Raw genomic sequence first — 16,260 nt, 5'->3', positions numbered from 1 at the left:
ATTGAACGGAACAGTGTACAGGTTATAAGATAAGGGTTGCGCTCTCTCCTATGCTCTTCAAGAATTTGAAATGTTGACATTATTTCTACGCAGTCAATTCTAAAATGGAACTCAAGAGCGTCCTTGTCAAAACTGTTTGATTCTAGTGATGCTCTCTTTTCAGTCAAAACGACAGCATGCAAATGAACCTGGGGTATTCACTTCATAGACAATAGAGGGCTTTTCGCAGGGTGTCGGAAGGCGACGTTTTGATTGGTCAATCTTAATTGACTCGTGAATACATGATCACAACATTCGCAGCGGCCAGCGTGCATTTCAATTCGTGACCGTCCGTTCTGTATAAAGCGAGCGCTCGTGGCATAGTGTGCGTGGGTAGAATTTTCCACCTCTGTGATTCTAGAGCGTTACATCACTTGTTCGATTGATATTCATTGGCGACGCTAGAATTAAGCGGATTTCAACAAGTTTACATCACTCCAATTTGGAGATCAATCCCTTGGCCATGAGTGAAGTATCTCTAACGTAATTCGACCTTTGGCAAGGTAAACTATTTGGCTTTCGAAAATAGCGCGCCAGATTGCTTGTATCTTTCCGTAACATTTTCTACCCAAGACAAACCGGTGTCGCCGCGGCTCGACTCAAAACAGGATTAGGGAAGCAACACAAAGGTGAATAAGCCGGGAACTGAAGGTAAGAACGGGTTAAATGTTCATTGTTTACATTTCAACAGTGAAACTAACAAGCTGTAGAATTTGGGAACGTTGAAAGATTTTAGTTTATTTTCGATAGGCCAGGACATATACTGCGTTCGGAATCCGTCTGCGTCCAATATCACCGGCCAATTATTTTGTTCAAATGCCCAATGCTTCGTTTCATACTTTAATCTCGATGTTTAGATAGACGATGCGTTGTGATCTTTCCTCCAAAAGTACAATTGCGAGCGTTTTTATGTCGGCTGATGTGTCTAGGATAGTTTAATTGGTCAAAATGCAATGTTTTGTTGTCATGCATATATACAGACCAACCATACCAAGTAGTCCTCGTGAAATTGGCACCTCTACATAATGGTCGATTTTCGTATTCGGTTTCACACGTTCAACTTCCGTCCGTCCGACTTCACAAGCTTAGAGATCTCACTCAGTAGAATTTCAATTTAGAGTAGCTACTTCGAATTTATCAAATATTTATCTGAACGCAAATTTTGTATATCTATGTCTCATTACCCGAAAACTTGGATCGACAAAGATTCGCGCTATATATGTCAAATGTTGTTCTCATATTTATATGTACTGTTTTGACTGGCGAAGACATTGGCACTCGTTGTTCACGATTGTCAGTTGGCAATTACAATCAGCTAATGAAATCCCACAGGGACTTTTACATTTTCTTTTAACAAGCCGAGTTTCGCGAACGATAGCGCTCTTCGAATTATTTTAGCCGAGCCAAAAATTTGTCTTTTCAAGTAACCGCAAATATTTAATCCTGCATTCATGTAGCAACATACAAATTTATTGACGTTGTGAATATACGCTACTAAAATATATTTTTCTTCGCAAAATCAATGACATACGCGGAGCCGACAAGGAAAAATTTTTATTAATTACATGACGTTTTCAAGCGCTAATTTTAATATCGGAACTTCGCGATAAACAATTTATATTTTGAACTAAGGAAGAATACATTATTGCTCGCTATCCTTATCCAAGTTAGCAGTTCTTTCACGAGGCAGGTGTAATTATATTGAGTGTATTAAAAACGATTTTGCATTGTCAATACATTAATAGACGAGAACTTCCAAATCTGCGTGCATGCTGAAATTTTGATATGAGATTTTTGTTTATACTTGAAAAACGTTTTGCTTAAGGAGCGTATCCAAGGGTTTCGTTCAAGGATTTGTAAACGTCTTCTAAAAAGTCATCTAAAATGTCGAACACATCATTAAAATTTAATACCAGTGTGAAGTAGACATACCTTATTTCTAGCTTCGCAGCAGAAGGTTTCTAATTATTAGCGTAATATTTCGAGAGAAAAAGGTTTTAATATTCGTTATATTGGTCTCCTTAAAATGTCATATTTGTATACATTATAAATTAGTGATAACTCTTGATCTTTGCTTAGTCATAAGCTTAGCAGGTCAAAATTTGCGATTTGAAAGTCGATCACGTCGCGTGGATCATCTGACTAGACAATGTATATTCTGTTATGTTTCAGAGTTTTAAAGATGGAAATCAAATCTAATGCTTGATTACGGAGATCTCATTTCACAGTAAACCGATTCCAATTAATGCAAATTCAAGGAATAAAGACCTTCTTATAAATTATTACAAACTAACTGGTGTTATGAATTCTCGTTGGATCTATTTGAAACATTTTTTTATAAATAAAACGGCATTTTTAATGCAATATATATTTCCCTGTGGCTCACATCATTGTCAGTTGTAAATTTAGAGATTAAGAAAAACAATTGGAATATATATGCAACAAAAATACATTAACAGTCAATCCACGTGACGTTGCACGTAGCCAGTATTTTTGTTCCATTTTTGGGATTTCCTAGTTGCTCTCGTCATACAGGCATTCCATACTTAAACCTGGGAATTTTCTTTTATTGTTGAAATATCCATATATTGTCGAAAATCTGACTGTTTTTCATAAAATGGTGGAAATCGGTCTGGATCTGCCTGAGTAGTTGTAATTACCATGTGAAAATAAAAAAGTGATGGACACCATAGTGAAAATGACCAACTGTTGACAATCGTTCAGAGCATAAAATTATTGGCGAAGATATCAGCAAGATTTCCTCGATCATATACCTGCCAACTTTTTCTGAGTCAAACGCGTGAGATTTCTGTCTCATCATGACTGGGATTTCCGAAAACGTCCGAGCCACTTCCGAAGATTTCCGACCATTTTCCGAATACTTCCGAACATTGCCGTAAATTCCGACGATATTCCGACGACCTTTGAACACTTACGAAATGGATGGTAGACATTTGAAAGCTTTTGTGATTGTTATATTAGGAGCAAAGAAATAATACATACCAAATCTGAGATAAAATGAAATTTTTTAGAACAACTCATCCGGATTTGAGAGTCAAGCGTGAGAAATTGTCCTTGATGCGTGAAATCGATGTCTTCAGTCAGCAAGCGCGAGGCTCACGCATAATGCGTTAGAGTTGGCAGGTATACGATCATTCTTGTGCTCCATCTGCACCGCTGTCAAACGAAGTTACAAAAGAGTTTGGCTCAACAGAAGCACATGAACATCGATCTGAACAAAGACCAGCTTAGAGAATTAATCTTGTGTAAATTCTAGAAAGCAACTGCCAAGATTTATTTTTGTAAGCCACATAATTTGGTGTAAAATAGTTTAATTAATATTATCAATGCCAACTATTTCAAGTGTCTGTATTGCATGATTGAGATTATGATGATGGATCTCAAATTGTGAAGCATTTTTTATTTCTACATGACTGATAGCTAACAGTATGTAGTCACAAGTAAAGTACAGTGGCCTGACACTACAACCTCTTCTGATGGTCAAGGCTATCGTTACCTAATAAGCGCTCAACTGAACATCCAGCATAGGCAGTTGTCTAGATAACTTTCCAAGCCAGGGTGTCAATGAATTATTTTCAGTGATCAATAGGTGTGGCTCTGTCCAAATGTCCTTAAGTGTACCATTTACTGTCAGGCCAACAAGCCTGCTTTCTTGGAGGATTTGATCTCAGAGAGCCCTTCCTTATCTAAAACACTGCAAAGGGCACCCAAGATCCAGTGTCCCAGTACCCTTACCATTTATGTAAAGAAAATAAGTCCCAAGTAGCTGAAATTGTTTCCATTTTGAATCATTCTATTCCCACCACCTTGAACTGTGCCACCCACCCCACCCCTTTTAAGTGTAGTCCATCTAGATTCATTCAGTGGTGGATCTAAAGGAGAGCACAACCCCTTCCCCCCCCCCCCCCCCTCACACAAACCTCACAATTGTCTGATAGCATGCAGTTTGATGTCTGTGTTACTCCATCTGAGTGGACTGAGAAGCAGTGCCTTATTTTCTCTCGTAAAATTGTAACCTGTGGGAAGTACACGTACACGATTGGACTTGAAGTATGCTGATAATTACCATATTCATCATTGACAATCTCTCTCTCCTAAAGCTATTCACCCAAAAATTTCCATTATCCCAAGGGAAATTTGGGTTTCTATGGCATGATCTAATAATTATTTATCTAAGAGCTTGGTGTAACAGAGTCGTAAGTGCATGATTTGACCCTGAAAACCAAATTACTCCAAATCAGCCCATTTTGGAATACACTCACTGGATGATATGTGAAGTGAAGTCCTTTAATGAATTTCTAATTAACAGTCTGCAAGCTGAAATATAGCTTGTACCAATTTGAATTTCAAGGCCAAATCATTTCTTTATGCTCTCTTGCAGCAAGCCCCCTCAATTAGGAACACTACCATGACACTAAGTAATCCCCAGCATTTTAGTTAAGTTTCCTAGTGGTTCCTTGTTATCCAACTATTCCCTTGGGTAGAGATAAAGTCTTTCAGCTTAAGGTACTTTATACCTCACTGTCACTCTCCACCGGGGTGTATAAAAACGGGTATTGGCAAAGTGGACTTAACAAAATGCTGAGTGGTAACGTTGTGATAGACTAGTATACCCCCTCCCCCCCTCCCTCCCACAAAATATTGCTTCTGGAACTGGAAATTTAGTGCAGGGCCCCCAGTTGTTCAAAGAGCGGATAAGTCGGAATACATATTACCCTCTGGATAGAGTTATGCGCTCTTTGAACAACTTGGGCCAGGTTAATAGCCTCCATACCAGGCACAAGAGGTAACATGAAGCAATATTTTGGGAGGTGACCAGATGAAACTCTATTCATGGACACAAGCAGCTAAACTTTCCGAGCAAGCAGTCTTGTCAAGTGTCTAACTTAATGAAGAACAAATTCTTAGTTGAGAAATGTTTTTGGAATCTCTCGTTGACGACCACTTTTATGAAAATCCTGTTTGAACCGGTCCTCAGTGGAATTTCATGACCATCCCCATTGCAATGGAATGCTGTTGCAAGACAAGTTGTGTGCAATATTGGACTTGTAATATCCCCTCGTCGTAACTTGTGTCGCAACGAAAACTTGCTTTGCTAGTTGCAGGAAGTAGACAAAAATTTCACTTTTCGTAACTTTGCGATACGTTGCAGCATGTCACGTGTCTTCTGCAACTTGCAACGCAATTCTGACGAGTGCATTGCACCATCAGTTCTCAGTCGAACACTCTGTAATGTCTTTGAACTGCAATTCATCAACCACACAGGACATCGCGTTGTTGATTAAGGTAGATTCAAGTACTATGTTACTAACCACAGCTTGTTCTCCTATTTTCCCGGTTGCCATCAGTTGTCTGACCCAAAATGGATGACAGTGACAGTGGGGGATTGATTTCTACAGAAGAGGATCAATCAGGGGTGGAATCCTCTAGTTCCACTGGGCAGGGTCACATGGAGAAAAAGATTTCAAAACTAAAATTGAAACTCAGAGGATTTCAAAAGGTACTTGGCAAAAACGCTCATGTATATGTAAATAAAATCTGGCTGTAATATTTGTGTATGGGTCAGAGTTAATTGAATACAACGCGATTTTTTAGTTCAAAGCCAAGCACAAGAAGCCTCTCAAAGGTAACTTAATGGGGTGCAGTTGTCCATTGGTCAGTTTACATTGAAACTCAAACTAAAATGTAGCTCAGACCCAAATTGATGATAATGGTAATGATAATGATAATACGGGAGCCACTTTTCCTCTCTTGCAGAGATTGGACGTTGGCACATAGAAGGCGCCTCTGGCTGCCGCCTCAGCCCATGTATGATCTCACCTCGCCCACCCAAACCAATGACGGCTCTAATCAGATAGACCATGACACTGGGAACTCCACGCCCTACCCTTTTCGAACAGTGCCATGGGTTCTTTAACGTCTCACAGATTATTAAGTTTTAAATTAAGTTTCATGATATAAAGGTTCACTACATTTAGATCAAAGTATTGTGACGCGCTCTGAGTTACGCATTTTGCGGCAACAGATCACGAACTGTTATTTTCGTTTGAGGAAAAAATGTTCAATCAATAACAATTTAAAGAATTTGATATTTCTTCAGGTCAAACTGGACTATACACTGTATTTCTAAACCTTTTCAGGCGTTGATCGCCAATAACCACTGTCTGCTTCAAACCCTGCTTCGTAATCCTATAAAAATGCGTATTATCATTTATGCTAGTACGATTTTGATAAAGCATTGATTTACGCTACATTTACCAATCGTTCGTGTTCTTTTAGGTAGTTGAAGAGAGAGACACCCTTAGACAAGACGTCCAAGCACTAGAAACACAAATCGAGGAGTTGATTAAAGAGAAGGAGCAACTGAACGCCGAACATGCCCAGGAACTTGTTGTGTTGTCATCAAGTTTCTCCGAACACTTGAATAAAACCTTGGGAGATCAAGAACCTGCCGACGGTTCTTCGATTCCAAAACTAAAGGCAGAGTTCGAAAAGGAGATTCAAAAGTTACGGTTCACGATTGAAGACAAGAATTTCCACATCGCGAACCTGCAAAAGAAGCTGCTTGAAGCACAGTTGGAGCTGGAAAACGAGCTTGATAAACACGAGGAAGAGGTTGAAATTCTTCGTATTCAGTTGGGAAGTAGCGAAAATGATTTTGAGAAACTGGTGGAGGAACGACTCAACGAGGTTAGAAGCCAATACGAGAAGGAACTTGAGGACCTGAGAGCTCGGATTGAGAACAGCGAGGAGAGTACTGGAGCGGAGTCTTACAGTGATGGCTCGAGCAACAGTGAGTCTCGCAATAAACGTGCGCAACAGAAAAAGCTGGAAGAAAGTAAAGATACCACGGATGGCAATCTTGACAACGACATAGATAGTCTTCTAGAACAGGAGCGGACTAAGTATCGGGTTGAGATCATGGCGGTGAAAGATCGCCTCACGCACCAACATCAAGTGGAGCTCGACGACTTGATTACTAAATTGGAAAAATCCAACTCTGAAAATGAGGAGCTCAGAGAAATGCTGCGTCAGGAAAAGATGAACTTTGCAAAAAGCCACAACAATGAAAATGCTGCAATGGATAATGGCGAGGTTGAAAATGGCACTCCTCGAGAAAACGGTACCGTGAACGTCAAGTCGGTTATTGTGATGAGCCATGACGAAAAGAGTGACACGTCTGGCATAGAAGAGCTTAGAGGTGAGCTTCACACGCACTATCAGCAGCAGATGGAGCAGGTTGCAAAGAGACTCAGCGAGGAGTACCAAGGAGAATTGGATGACAGTCTGAGCAAGATGGAGGAAGAGTGGGAGCAGCAGTTAGAGCGGCAGAAGAACGAGTACGAGGAGAAGATTGCAGCCCTGCAGCGTCAGCTCAAGAGTCAACACCAAAATGACCTGGACCAAGTCACCGCTGATATGGAGGATCATATTCAAACTATTAGGGAGAGTCACTCCCAAGAGGTGGCCGAACTCTTGGGAAGACTGCGAGAAGCTTCGGAGGAACGCCGAAGATCAGTCATGCAACAAGACACCACGGAGCAGCAGGTGGTTATTATAAAGGAGGAGTGCCGCTCCAAAGTCGAAAGTTTGGAGCAAGAACTGCGGGCAGAGAAAGACAAAGTTGTTGAATACCAGCGTCAAATGGACGCGGTTGAGGCGCAGGTCCAAGCTTTTAAGGCTGAAAAGGAGCAGGAGTTGAAATTAATCGAGGAGGAAATGAGACGACAGTGCAAGGCTTTAGTAGAAAAGAAGGGCAACGAATTGAAGGAGAGATATCAGAGCGAGTTGAACGAAAAGCTCAACAAAGTTGAACAGCACTGGAGAAACCAGTACGAGGAAGACGTTTTTAAGACGCGATCCGAGTTGGAAGAAAGCAACAGAACTCTTAAAGACAAATATGAAAGGCAAGTGTCTGACATCATGGTTCAAATGGATGAGGTACAGCAACGGAGCAGGGAAGTCCTCATGCAGGAGAAGATGCAGTTTGAAGCGCAACAGAAAGAGCAGTTCGAGAGACAACTTTCCGAAGTGAAAGAAGAGCTTCAGCCTTACAAGGATAAGTGTTTGGAACTGGAAAAGGAAAATAAATCGCTGTCCGACAAGTACGAACGCAATCTCTCGGAGTTGAAGAACAAGATGAGTGAAGTTGAAGACCGGTACAAGGCTGATAAAAATTCAGAAGAAGAGAATTTATCTACTCTCAAAAGTGAACTTGAACTGTATAAGAACAAGCTTCAGGAGTTGCAAGATGGGAAAAAGTCCTTGATGGAAAACTACGAAGCACAACTTGCAAATTTGAAGAAAAAGTATGACGACATGGAAGAAGGGGAAATCAAAACTCTTCAAGAAGAAGTCAACGTTTACATCAAGAAAGCTGCGGGCCTTGAGGAGGAGAAAAAGACGCTTTTAGAGAAGTATGAATCCGAGATAAATGACTTGAAGTCAACTATAAGTACACTGACAGCTGAGGAACAGTCAAGAAAGGCCGAAATGGAGAATCTTGAAGATGAGAAACAGAAGCTGTCAAAGACTATCTCAGAACTTACACAAGACTTGGAATCGGCGAAGAACGCATACGCAGAACTGGAGCAGAAACAAGAGATGGACAATAAGTACGCTGAAGAACTGGAAAACTTGAAAGCCAAGATCACTGATCTGGAGAAAGACTTGGAGGATTCTCAGAACAATTGCTACGAGTTGCAGGAGGCGAAGCGCGCTTCTGATAACAAACACAGCGAAGAGATGGAGAAATTGAGGTCCAGACTCGAAGAGAAAAGTGTCGACGGTCAAGCGAGAGATGAACAGCTGCTCTGTGCGATTAAAGAACGAGAAACGTTTGAGAACGAATTAAACAAATTACGGACCGAGCTTGAGGAGCTTCAGACGAAGCATTTAGATCTAGAACTGGCTTCTAGAAAAGCCAAAGATGAGCACACAATGGAAATTTCTATGCTGCAGAAGGGATCGTCAGAACGTCGTGAAAGAGACCAGGAGTTATTCATTGAGGAAAAGTACCGTTTAGAAGAACGCATTCAGAATCTCGAGCAAGAGCTGAAAGCTTCAGAAGAAAAGTTAGAGCGTCTTGAACAAACGAAGAAAGTGACCGACGAACAGCATGCAACTGACGTGGAAAGCCTAATGTCAGAATTAAATATCTTGAGAAATTTAAGCGCCGAAGTAGAGCAGCTCCGAAAGCTAGAGAGAGAGAAAGAAAACTACGAGTCTGAGGTTTCTAAAATGAAAGAGAAGATGGACTCCCTAACGGCGGAGGTAAAGGAACTTCAAGACAAAAATTCTGGTTCATCTCAAGAAATTGCTGCGCTTCAAAAAGAAATTGAACTGCTCCGCACCACTCAAAATACTTCTGACTTTGAAGAGGAGAGACGGAGGTACCAAGAAGAGATCGAGGCTCTGAGATTATTCAACGAAGAGCAGAAGAGCACAATAGAGGAACTGGAAGACGAGGGCCACAACAAGTTTGGTGTTCTTTTGAGTCAACACGAGAAAGAGCTGGAGACTTTGAAGGTGGAACTCGAAGAACAGATCGCGAAGAAACGAGAGCAACTTACAAAGGACTCGGCTGCAAAGAGGCAAAGACTCAAAGACGAATACGAAGGGAAGCTTAGAGCGCTGTACGAGGAACTCGTTTCCGATAAAACAAGAATAAATGACCTGGTGAACTTAAATAAGGAGCTGAGTAGAAAGTTGAGCTCCTCGCAAGAAGAAAGCGATGTGCTTACAGAGGAAATTGACCGGTTGAAGGAAATCGAAGAACGATTTGCTGGGATGGAAGAACAGTTGGCCAAAGAGCACGCAACTAAACTGGAACGCGTTGTAGCAGAATATGAAGAGAAAGTAGGCATTCTTGAAGAAAAGATATCTACTATGGCAATCAGGAAAGGGGAGAAAGACAGAACGGATAATGAGAATGAGACAGAAAGAGAACAGTCTCTTAAAGAGTACAAAGAGAAGATGGAGTCCTTGGAAATTGAGCTTAGCACCGCAAGACAAGAGACAGTCAGGTTGACGGAAGAACTGAAGAAGGTCGAAGATAAAAGTGAATTAGACATCAACAAACTAGTTGAGACTTATAGCGAAAAGCTGAAGAAATCAGACGAACAAATCCAACAGTTATTTGCTCAACTCGAAGAAAGTGAAAAAGATTACAAAGAAAACGTTCTATCTATGGAAAGCGAAAAGGAAGCCCTCAAACAGCAGTTAAATGATGCGTCTGGTGAGAACGATAAGTTGCAAACGATGGTGAAACACCTCGATGCTGCAAAGCAAGCAGTCGTTCACATGTACGACGAAAAAATTGAAGGTCTTGTCAGTGAATTGGAAGAGGCATCCGAAAGGGCCATTAACGCGGAGGAAAACTTCAAGGAATCCAGTCAGAAGTTTGCTGTCAAACAGGACGAGTTGCAAAAAGAGGTAGCAGAGCTTCGAGATGAAAATAAACGGTTGATCGAAGAACACGGTTCGTCTCTTCACAGTCTCGAGAGATCGCTTGATGAAGCCGAATCAAAGGAAGCCTTGCAACAGAGAATTGCTGATTTGTTAGAAGAATTAGGTAGTGAGAGAGTGAGGATTGAAGAAGTATATTCCGAGAAACAAAAACTTGTAGATGAGTTTGAGGCAAAGAGGAAAGTATTAGAAGAGGAGTTGCAGACTGAGAAGGGTGAAGGTGCTGTCATCAAACAAATGCTTGAAGAGCATAAGAAGGAGCTGAACAAACACATCACAAAAGTGCAAGAATTGGGTGACACTGTACAAGAAAAGCAGAGTACCATAACAGCACACGAGGAAACGATCAGTGAAGTTACCAACAAGCTCGACCAAGAAATAGAGAAGGCATCCAGACTGGAGAAGGAAATGCGAGCTCTGATGGAAAACCAGAGTTCGGAATATGTTCACAGTTTAGAACGCATCCGCAACGACCTAAAGCAAGAATACGAAGAAAACAAAGAGCAGTTGAAGAAGAATTACGAAAACATCTTTGCCAAAATGGAGGAGGAGCACCGTGTCAGTCGCGAAGAAATTGAAGCAGAAGTGGAATCTTTGAAAGGTATGGTTGAAAATCTTGAACAGTTAAATCAGCTGAAAGATGAAGAACACGAGGTCCTCATGACGGAGCAAGCAACCAAACACGAGGCCCAAATAGAATTGCTTGAAACTGACTTTGAAAACGAGAAAATTAACTTGGAAGTGAAAGTGAATAACGCTAATAAAGAACTTGACGAGGTAAAGACCGAAAAGCAATCGCTGCTCGAGAAATACAAGATGGATTTAACCGAACTAGAATCAAGATTGTTGGAAGCGCATCAAACAGAACTGAAGAATGCTGTCCAAGAAGTCGCATCTGTCAGGCAGGAGAAAGAACAGATCCAGGACGAGTACGAAAAGGAGATAGAAACGCTGAAGGACCAGCTTACTTTCGAAACCGCTTTCCAAGCGGATCTTCAAAGCCAGCACGACAAAGAACTACGGACCCAGAGAGAATCTCTGGAAAGTGAACACAAGAAGCAAATTGAGCTTCTAAATGAGACTATGCAAGACCGAATTCATGAGCTGGAAACGACGAAGGAAGAAAACCAAACAGAGATAGGGGAATTAAAATTCCAATTGGAAGAATCTCAACTCGAACTGGGCATGCTAAAGGAAAAACATACAAGCCAGCACGAAGCGGAAATAAAGAACCTCCAAGAACAACTGCAAGACAAAATTCAAGAGTGCGAAAGTTTAAAGGAACAGATGGGTGTCGAAGTGGTTCAGTTATCATCGCGAGTTGAAACGTTGTCAGCCGAAAGAGAGACGTTTGAAACGAGCGAAGAAACAGATAGCATGAAGCTTGGTTACGAGGTCATGTTGGCTTCTTTAAAAGTTGAAAACAACGCGCTCACCGACCAAGTTCAAAGTCTAAAAGAAGAGATGAGTCGAACCATCGAAGCACACCAACAGGAAATGGAGTTTACAAAGAGCGAACTCGAACGACAAAATAAACAGCGGGAGGATCGCATCAATAAGAAACACTCTGAAGAATTAAACAAACTTATGGAGAAACTTGAAGACTTGTTGAAGCAAGAGAATGCGTCTAAAATGCTGACCGAGGAACATATGCAAGACATCGGGACGCTAAGGGCAGAATTTGACCACAAATTTCAGCGTCTTTTGCGCGAAAAGCAAGACGAAATGGAAGAATTTAAGAGAAAGCTGGGGCAACAATACAAGACACAGATTCTCGAATATCAAGAACTCATAAAACAGAAAGATCAAGAGATAAAAGGCCTTCAGAGGGATGTCAGAAGTCTTCTTGATCGCATCGACACATGCAGGAATGATGCACTCAATCAACAAAAAGGTCTGAAAAAGACAAACGAAGAACTGTCGAAACTTCGTCGGGAGAATTCCGAACTCTACCGAAAACTGCGCGAAGAAATTGAGAAATCCCGAGGTACGTACACCGCTGCAGGTCAAAAGACTATTGAGCAGCTGCGAATGGAAAACGAAAGACTCAAGAGGGAAAATGAAAACCTAAAGAATCTTATAAATGGATCGCCTTTTGCAAATGGTGTTGGCGAGTCAGCAACATTCAACGAAGGGTCGCATGTATTACAACTCATCAAACTAATGGAGCAGTTGATGAAGGAGAAAAACACTCTCGAACTAAAATTGAGACAAGAAATCCTAGACCTCAAGACAAAGTTCGGAGTGCTTGGGGACGCTAGCAAGACGTCGCTGAAGAACACCAGTGTCGTGTCAGTTTCGTTGTCCCCAGAGAAACAACTCAATAGGGATGGCATGGTCGAAATGCTGCAAGAACTGAGGGAGAACAAACTGAAACAAGAGGAGGATATCAAAAACCATGTTCAAGAGACTGAGAACATGATTACTGAAATCAAAAGGATGATGGCTTCAACCGAGTTCACTGATAGAAGGCTGCAAGACATGCTTAACAGCCAACTGGATCATCTGGAACAGCAACGTCGAGTGCTGGTGCAACGGCTCTGGCAGCTAAGAGACAAGCACAAAGCAGTGGAAGAAAAAATCTCCAGGCAACTTGCTGGAATTAATAGTACGCCGAACAGTAGCAGCTCTGACTGTGCAAGGTCAAAGTGTTACGAGACTATCATTGAGGAGAATCTCAGGCGAGAAAAGGAGTTGTTGGCTTTGAAGCGACAACAGGTGGAAGACCTGAATGCAAGAATTGGGCGCGAGAAGCTCGCTCTGGAAAAGCATTCTAAGGAGAAGCAGATCCTCGAAAGAGAGATGAAAGAGAAAGATAAGTTGGAGAGCGAACTTTTCAGTCAAAGAAGAGATCTGGAAAGAAAATGGATTGGAAGTTTGAAAGAAAAGGAGATCCAGCTGAAGAGAGAGAAAGAGATCTTGGACGAAAGCAAGAGACGAGATGAAGTTGAAAACATTCTACTGCGGGAGCCTTCCCCAAGACCAACGGAACTAAAGACGTTTGGAGATGCCAGACCAAATGCGCGATTACCACTGACAAGTCACCCTGCAAAACAAGTAGAACCTTACAAGAAGGAATCTCAAAAAAGCATCGACATAAAAGGATACGTTCCTGAGTCTTACAGCCAGACCAAGAATCCAGTGACTTACAAACAGTACGGTGACTTTTCTTTACGCGGTAGAAAACACGCTCAAGATCGACCAGTTGCATCTGGTGCCAGTGAACTGTGGTCCTACAGAAACTCCAAGCGTTCATCGAGCAAGAGCAAAGAGCCAACTAAAACGAAGCGCGCAGAGGTCCAAGTTCCTAGGTTAGACTTAAGTTCGGACGATTCCGATATCGATTTTGGTATTGCAAACGACTCAAGTTCTTGGGAAATTGGACTGGATAACGATGATTCTGATCTTGAACTTTATGGCACACAGTCCATAGAAGGTTTTGAGAACTTTGAAGAAGACTGGGAACGTAAGTTGGAGCAGGAATTGAAGCAGATATCAGTGAGCGGTGTGATGCATTCAGCTAATGTCTCCACGGATGTAGGAAAGCGGGCGAACCCTCAAAGAAAAACTGCAGGTGGCGGACCCTACAATGAGGAAATTGTAAAGAGCAAAATGACCACGTTGGATAAAACACCGTCAACGCAATATAGCTCAAAAGTTGACTTGGACTGGCTCCGTAAATTAAGCTTCGATTACACGCATCCCAACGCTAATCATCCGCGTACTTCTACAGCTAATAGTATGGATGAACGCCCACAGCACAGTCTTGCAGACATCTCGCGAATATCAACTGAAGTCGCATCACTTCCAAAAGATGCACCTTCGCGTCAAATTCTTCGCGAACAGGACCTTGGACTCAAAGCTCGAGGTTCCCGCTCCTCGCAGTATGCGGTGGATTCCTTGTTTCCTTTACATAAACATCCGTCTAAGGAGAGCGGTATCGACTCGCCATCTTCGGTGCGGTCAGAACCGGTCATCTCAGGAAGGATGATCGCTAATGCGCGGCGTCGTTCGCTTCGGAATGAGCGTATCTCTGGAGTGTATCTACTGAACGTTGATGAGTATGTGGACCGTCATATGGTGAGATCATCTGAAGAAGTGGCCAAAATACGGGATTTATCTCCGTCTGAGAAGCGTTTCGATTTATAAACTCCATATTCATCCTCCCTCTTATCGGCTAAAATATAGCGTTGATTGTTATCTTAGTGTTTCAATATCTACAATTCCATATTCCCGTCATGAGATACGACGTCGTTCGTGTCCTGAGAAATACTCCGATTTATTAACCTCCATATTACCTCACATGTACACAGTAATATGAGAGTTCATACCATCTTCATGAAGTGCCTCGACCTGTAAAATGCCATATTATCGTCTCGTTGGTAAAAAAACGTCGTTTATTAAGTTCACAGAAACGTTTGGATTAGAGATATTTCATATTTGTCTCGCATGCCTGTTTTATTTGAGAAAATGTTAGGTTATTTATGTTCAATGACAGAACAAGGCTATAGTCATCGCGCTTATTCAAGAAAGACATCACAGGCTACGTCACCCTTTATATGAGAACGCAGATAGCGGTAATTAAGGAACGTTCCCAAGCATTAAAAGACTTTGTCCAAGACCAAAAGTAGTTACTTTGGCCAATCACAGAAATGGAGCGACGCTGGGAAGCAACCTGTTACTATCTGGAAACAAATCCGCGTAGCAGACGCCAGTTGCTCGAAGAGACGACTGAAGATGTGACGATTACTTGCGCAATTACTTGTTTTTTCTTCTGTATTACCAACCACAGAGTGCAGTAAATGAAAACCAAAGCGAAAGCGAACAACTTTCTGCACTCAATTGAAAACCACCGTAGAGAAACATATCGTCCCGGAGGTCCCGCGTTAACTTTAGTTATTTGAATTGTATTTATGTGCAGTCCGTTTTCTTACAAGTCTCCATAGCTTGACGCTCTACACGGGCAAAATATGTTTAAGGTCAAGAAATTCGCTAATTGTATCAATTTCATTCAAAGCAAAAGACGCCATTTCGAAAATGTTACGTTAGTCCTTTCACAAAGTTGTAATATTTTTTAACCAGAGAATTGTTCACGTTCGTTCATCATGATATTTACAAAGGATGTACATATTTAAGACAAGGAAAATGATGTTAATAAGATTTTAGAGCTTTATTCTCCGAGTTGATACTTAGTAATAAATAAAACGTTTTATTTTGTTTAATTGAACGTCTTAAGTCCCCAGTCTCGTACCCAGAGTCCTCAGGCTGTTTGGCCAGCGGTTGGTCGCCAGGAGGCAGCGGCTTGCATTGTCTTTTTATAACAATTGCACTTTCCCAGAGTTTTTTCTAGCAACCAACCGCTGGCCAAAGAGCATGAAGGTGGGAACCTTCCCAGTTCCCACGCAAGTTATGCAAGACGCCTGGCAAAACGAATCCAACACGACAGTTCAAATACGCCCAACAATACTGAATAAACATTCAATGAACGAATACTGTATAACATTCCCTGAAATAAACGTGCCTGGCAAAGACTCAAGATAAACCTCGCCCGTGGACGGCTTACAGAGGCTCCCGAGGCGACACGTCCACTCAGTACACATCGTAACACAATCCAAAGTGGTCAAATGAGATTCTAAACTCATTTCTAATTCACGAAGAGAAAACAAAGGAAATCACTGCCGTGAAGGAGGTTTGGGGATAGTTATGCTAATTATCATAAAATTCGGTGAATTA

At 41.6% G+C, this 16,260-nt stretch overlaps 1 protein-coding gene across 2 annotated transcripts; it reads left to right on the top strand.

Moving 5' to 3' along the window:
* The first annotated feature begins 327 nt into the window (after nt 1-327).
* On the top strand, nt 328-15,749 carry LOC146466924 (uncharacterized). 2 transcript variants are annotated; one of them, XM_085126410.1, is made up of 3 exons: nt 328-690; nt 5,409-5,560; nt 6,340-15,749. In XM_085126410.1, the coding sequence occupies exons 2-3, from the start codon at nt 5,423-5,425 to the stop codon at nt 14,674-14,676; spliced, it is 8,475 nt and encodes a 2,824-aa protein (XP_084982536.1). In that variant the 5' UTR covers nt 328-690; nt 5,409-5,422; the 3' UTR covers nt 14,677-15,749. The 2 variants fall into 2 exon arrangements, with proteins under 2 accessions (XP_084982536.1, XP_084982535.1); XM_085126409.1 differs by having other exon boundaries at nt 328-700.
* Nucleotides 15,750-16,260: the final 511 nt, after the last annotated feature.

The sequence above is a fragment of the Pavona decussata genome, unplaced genomic scaffold (genome assembly GCF_977016875.1).
Source record: "Pavona decussata unplaced genomic scaffold, jaPavDecu1.1 SCAFFOLD_140, whole genome shotgun sequence".
NCBI lineage: Eukaryota > Metazoa > Cnidaria > Anthozoa > Scleractinia > Agariciidae > Pavona > Pavona decussata.
The sequence above is the reverse complement of the archived record's forward strand: the minus strand, read 5'-3'. Positions and strand labels throughout refer to the sequence as shown.